The sequence below is a fragment of the Rhinatrema bivittatum genome, chromosome 14, assembly GCF_901001135.1.
Source record: "Rhinatrema bivittatum chromosome 14, aRhiBiv1.1, whole genome shotgun sequence".
In the NCBI taxonomy this organism is placed as follows: Eukaryota; Metazoa; Chordata; class Amphibia; order Gymnophiona; family Rhinatrematidae; genus Rhinatrema; species Rhinatrema bivittatum.
The window spans coordinates 8,536,714-8,542,713 of NC_042628.1; the positions used below are offsets into that span (position 1 = coordinate 8,536,714).

A 6,000-nucleotide genomic window follows, 5' to 3' on the forward strand; every position below is an offset into this window, starting at 1 on the left:
ACTTTCTCCCATTTTGTGTTTATGGGAAAAAACCCTTAGTGAATCAGGTGCTCTGCTGGAGTGTGGAAACTGCAAGATGCCTGCCTATTGAATTGGACTAGGAAGGGGTTAGTGAATTATTTTGTCTGCTTCTCCAGTACTGAACCTTTATTGCTACTATGATACCAATCTTAACAATGATAGTTTGTTTTATCAGGGACCACACACTACCAGTCTGATCTTGCTGGTAAGCTAATTTGCAAAGGTTTGCTAGCAACATATTAAACATCATAATCACATGTGACATTCTCTCGTGATTGTTTCCTGAGAAAATTAGGATTTAGTGGGTCCCATTGTTTTTTCATTTAGAGCTGATCCTATGTTCTGTATCTGTGGTCACCCCCCCCCCCCCCCCAACCCACCTCAACAATGCAGGGAAAAAAATGGTAGCTATAGCAACAGCTGGATGACCACATGTTCCAGTTGTGATCATTTTCCAGGGATCTTATATGTTATTTATTTATTTGACAGTTTTTCTATACCGTCGTTTGGAAGTACCAACACAACGGTTTACAACTCGGACAAGAAAGATATAAAATAACATAATTCAAATTATTAAGTAATACTAAATAAATTCAAATTAATAATAAAATAAATATCAAAATAAAAACTTAAAACATTGCATTAATATAGAATTACTAAAAGAGCATAAAAAATAAAATACAGAGCAAAAATCATAATAATAAGAAAATGCCAGCTATTTGCTCTGAGGATCACCTTCCATTTGTTTAAAAGCCTTATGTTAGTCCTTTGGTTGTGCTTAGTGTGTTACAGTAACCAGTTCCTGTGCCGACTGGAGGTCCCGGCTTCCCAGTGCCCACCGTTTCAGCCTGCTAGCCAGTTCTTTTGTGTAAACCGCCTGCATCCATTGCAGTGGGAGCAGTGCAAGGTCGTCATGCCACATAAGTGTTGTGCTTTATCATTCAGCTGTAAATTGGCTTGGGTATTTTACGGTATATTTATCACAAATTGCACAATAAACCCCAGAACTTCCTTTCCTTGCCCCCTCAATGGCTGCCCCTCATCTTCAGGATATGGAAACAAATTGGGGGTGTGTGTGATCGTATTTCTTCGGTTATGTTAACCTGCTAAGAGTATGTTAGTGCGGTTTGTAATTTAGTGCCCCCTGCACTAACAGCTTATGAAATGCTGCCCCTCGACCCAGATTTACATATTCATTTTTTTATGGTTACGTTTCTAGAGGTTCTTTCTTTATAACAAGTAATTAATTTGTCAGTTTTGCATATGTTGTGGATTGCCAAAGTGCATTAACTAGACTGTTGGTTGTAAGGTTCTACAGGCACTGCAGGGCCCAGACTCTTCACCATACATCTGATCGATGCAAACACAGACAACCTGCCAAAAGCCCACACCTGGTGAGATGCAGTGTCTTTTCTGAAACGTCTGCCTGTCTTCCTTCTTTCCCCTAAATGCTGCAGCTTGTTTGCTTGGTGAAGCTGTCATTTACTGTGTTCCTCTGCTATCTTTATTTAATCCTGGTACCGCCTCCAGAAGAATACATGTACCAAGGTTATTACTATTTAACATAGTAATGACGGCAGAAAGACCAAATGGTCCAGCTAGTCTATCCAGCAATTTTCTTATGAAAGCAACTGTCACTTCTTCCAGATTTACCCCCATGCATTCTGTTAAGGGTAGTAACAGCCGCTCCATGCAGGTTACCCCCATGCATTCTGTTAAGGGTAGTAACTGCCGCTCCATGCAGGTTACCCCCATGCATTCTGTTAAGGGCAGTAACTGCCGCTCCATGCAGGTTACCCCCCATGTTTCTGTTAAGGGCAGTAACTGCCACTCCATGCAGGTTACCCCCATGCATTCTGTTAAGGGTAGTAACATGCCGCTCCATGCAGGTTACCCCCATGCATTTCTGTAAGGGTAGTAACTGCCGCTCCATTCAGGTTCCCCCCCATGTTTCTGTTAAGGGTAGTAACTGCCACTCCATGCAGGTTACCCCATGCATTCTGTTAAGGGTAGTAACTGCCACTACATGCAGGTTACCTCCATGCCTTCCATTAAGGGGAGTAACTGCCGTTCCATGCAGGTTCCCCCCATGCATTCTGTTAAGGGTAGTAACTGCTGCTCCATGCAGGTTACCCCCATGCATTCTGTTAAGGGTAGTAACTGCCGCTCCATGCAGGTTATCCCCATGCAGAAATATTATACATCACGTTCTTTAAGGATCTGCAGTGCTTGTCCCATGCTCTTTTGAATTCATTAACTGTTCTCATCTTCACCACCTCTTGTGGGAAGGCATTTCAGGAATCCACCACCCTCTCTGTGAAGAAATATTTCCTGATATTGTTTTCTTAGTCGTCATCCCTAGAGTTTCATTGCGTGACCCCTAGTTCTACTCTTTCCAGCGGAAAAGGTTTGAAGTTTGTGCATTGTTGATACCAGTCAGGTATCTGAAGGTCTGTATCAAATCTCCCCTGCAACCTCCTCTCCTTCAGGATTATATATATTTAGCTCCTTCAGCCTCTCCTCATAGGTTTTCTGAAAACAGACCCCACACCATTTTGGTTGCCTTCCTCTGGACCGTTTCCATCCTGTCTATCCTTATGAGATACGGTCTCCAGAACTGAACACAGTGCTCCAGGTGAGGCCTCACCAAGGATCTGTACCAGGGCATTATCACTTCCCTTACCTGCTAGTTATGCCTCTCTCTCTGCAGCCCAGCATTTTTCTGGCTTAGCTACCGCCTTGTCGCATTGCTTTGCACCCTTCAGATCACCAGACACAATCACCCCAAGGTCCCTCTCCTGAACAGTGCATAATAGTCTTTCACCCTCCATCACATACAGATTCTTTTGGATTTTCCGCTCCTCAAGTGCACGACTCTGTACTTCTTGGCATCGAATCGCAGATGCCAAATTTTTGGCCACTCTTCAGTTTTTCTTAATCACTTTTCATTCTATCTAGTCCTTCAGGCATGTCCACTCTGTTGCAGATCTTAGTATCATCTGCAATGTTGCTCACAAAGATATTGAACAGAACCGGTCGCAAACCGATCCTTGAGGCACTCCACTTAAAACCATCTCTGCAGTGGGCTCCATTTACCATTACATACCAGTTAGTAATCCACTCCACCCCCTTGGCGCCCCACACCAAGCTTCTCATTTTATTCACGAGCCTCCTTTGCAGGACTGTATTGGAAGCTTTGCTAAAATACAAGTAAATCACATCGAGCCCTCTTCCTTGATCCGGTTCTTCTCATCCCCGAATCAATAAAAGTCAGATTTGTCTGGCAGGACCTTCCTTTCATGAATCCATGCTGCTTGGGGTCCAACAACCCACCCAGATTGTAGATAGTTCACTATCCTTTCCTTCAGCAGAGTCTCCATTAATTTTCCCACCACCGAGGTGAGGCTAACCGGCCTGTGGTTTCTCCAGCTCCTTCCCTGCTCCCACTTTTGTGAAGCGGGACCACCACCGCTCTCCTACAACCTTGCGTTCCAGGGATCTCTTGAACAGGTCACACCAGCGGACCTGCAAGCACAGCTCTGAGTTCCCTCAGATATCCTGGGATGTTCCCTGCCTTGTCCACTTCCAGGTTTCCTAGCTCTTTCCATACATTTCTCTTCTGTAATGGGGGTTTACAACTACTCCACTCTCATCCACAGTCTTGTCCAAATGGCAACGGTCCTTCTTTAGTGAAGACCAAACTGAAGTATTTAATATTTCTGTCATTTCTTTGTCATTCTCCACACGCTGCTCCTCGTCCCCTTTCAGTTTCGCATATCACTTCGGGCTTTCCTTCTTTCTCTGACATATCTGAAAAATGTTTTGTCACCCTTGCTTTACCTCTTTGGCAATCCTTTCTTCCACTTGACCTTTTGCTTTCCTGATTTCTTCTTCATCTCCCTCAGTTTCACTGGATACTCTTCCCTGTGTTCCTCTTTTTTGGGATCCTGTAAACTTCTTGAACGCTGTTCTTTTTGCCTTTTTCATTAATTTTCTAACATACAGATTTGTTGCCTTTGCAATGGCTCCTTTTAATTTCACCACTGTTCCACCTCACTCATGTCTTTCAGTTCTGGTTTTTTTGGCAATTCCATGTTTTCTGAAATTCAAAACTAAGGTCTTTTTGCAACTTTTTCGTATCTTATTTGCAATCTCAAGCCACTCCATCTGATGATCCCTGGTGTTCATTTTGGGCACCTACCTGGACATTAGAAACATTATCCCCATTTCTGGCACCAGGTGAGTATCAAAACCCTCCCTCGTGGGTTCCATACCATTTGTTTGAGCAGAGCTCCTGAAGGGCATCCACTATCTCTCTACGTTTTGCATATTCCGCAAAAGGGTACGCTCCAATCTGCATCTGCAGGTTAAAATCTCCAATGAGGCAAACACTTCTCCCTTCTTTCCCACCTTTTGAGATGGCTTCAACCAGATCTCCAGTCCAGCTCTTCTATCTGAACTGGAGGCCTGTTGACCACACCGATGTAAATGGAAGCACATCATTTTTTTTTTTTTTTTTTTTTAAAAGGACAGCCCGTAATGCTTCTTCCCTACCCCACAGCCCTTTGCATTTCAGTTAGTTGGATATTGTTTTTGACATAAACCAATATTCCAAACAATCAGTACTTGAATTACAAGAGCATGGAGCCAATATGACGCACATTTTATGTGTATATTGAACAACTGATTTTCTCATTTAGTGAGACCTTAATATCTTAGAGCTGTCTGAATCACAGTTGGCTCAATGGCTACTTATGTTGCTGTGCCCATAAATCTATTTATTGGTCTGCAGTATCTTGATAATTTTTCAGCTTGCAATTAAATAAGTACCCTTATGTCAAGCAAACGCCTCTTCTTGGCGCCTCCCTGTAGTATGATGATTCAAACTTCCAAATCAACATCTCAATGAATATTAGTAAGCCTGCTGATAAAGAGGTCTTTCAACAATGATCCAAATTGTTGGTGACATTTTGACTGAGAGAAAATCAGTCCTGGTGTACACACATTGCATCATAGTGGCTCCATGCCTTTGTAATTCGAATACTGATCGTTTGCCTTTGTTTAATGGTAACAAACCTTGGCACAGTATTCTTCCAGGATTTATATTGTGAATCTTTTCTCCATCCTTGGACTACTAGTAGTCACTATGCTATCTTGCACCATTGGTCAGCCTGAGGTGCTCCTCTTCTGAGCAAGACATTTCTAGACACCTATCGGCATTGAAACCTTGGTCAGATTTTACATTGGTGCAAATGTTCATTTTTGGGATTTTTTTTTTTTTTTTTTAAAGCTATGATTCATTTGTGAGCTACAGAAACAAAGTTATTATTTTTAATAATAAACTCCTTTCCATGGAATGACATTAGGCATTACATTGTAAAACGAAAGTGAACTGATTTTATTTTATTTTTATTTATTTATTTATTTGAGTTTTGTCTATACCGGCATTCGCGATGGGATCGCATCATGCCGGTTTACAATAAACAAGGTGTGCAGAAAGGGAAAATAATAATAACATTAACAGGTGCAACACTCTGATGAGTATTCCCATGTAGCCCTTTGCAGAGCACTACAGTAATTTGATGGTTCGCATTCTTTTTTTTCTTCAGCTTTAACCCGGATGACATTCCACCTTATGAGACTTACGAGAAGCTTTATGAGAAGCTGTTGACAGCTGTGGAAGAAACGTGCGGGTTTGCTGTGGAGTGACAAGGAAACCAAAGGAAAGGGAGCCAAGCAGATCACGAGCTGGAAGGGAGCAGCTCTGAGCAGTAGGAGAACAGGAGAAGATCTGGGGGCTGGAGTTCTCTCCCCCTCCCCTTCCCGTTCTCTGGGGGACTGAGATGTACAGCTAAGCATTCCTTCCACAGAACAGGAACACTATTTGCTTCTGAGAGCTTCTGCTGGAATGACAAGCCCGTGTCTGGTAGTTTCGTCAGTCTGCAGGTTTGGTTGGATTGTGAAATATTGAACTGAGCC

The 6,000-nt window shown here is 42.7% G+C and overlaps 1 protein-coding gene across 1 annotated transcript in view; it reads left to right on the plus strand.

The window, feature by feature from the left end:
- The window catches only part of SMURF1 (SMAD specific E3 ubiquitin protein ligase 1), an 89,351-nt gene extending 83,609 nt beyond the window's left edge, over positions 1 to 5,742 (plus strand). Inside the window, exons 17-18 of the mRNA XM_029577604.1 lie at positions 1,340 to 1,415; positions 5,631 to 5,742. Coding sequence (XP_029433464.1) covers positions 1,340 to 1,415; positions 5,631 to 5,730 — 176 coding nt within the window. The 3' untranslated portion in view covers positions 5,731 to 5,742. The remainder of the gene's footprint in view (positions 1 to 1,339; positions 1,416 to 5,630) is intronic.
- The last annotated feature ends 258 nt before the right edge of the window (positions 5,743 to 6,000 follow it).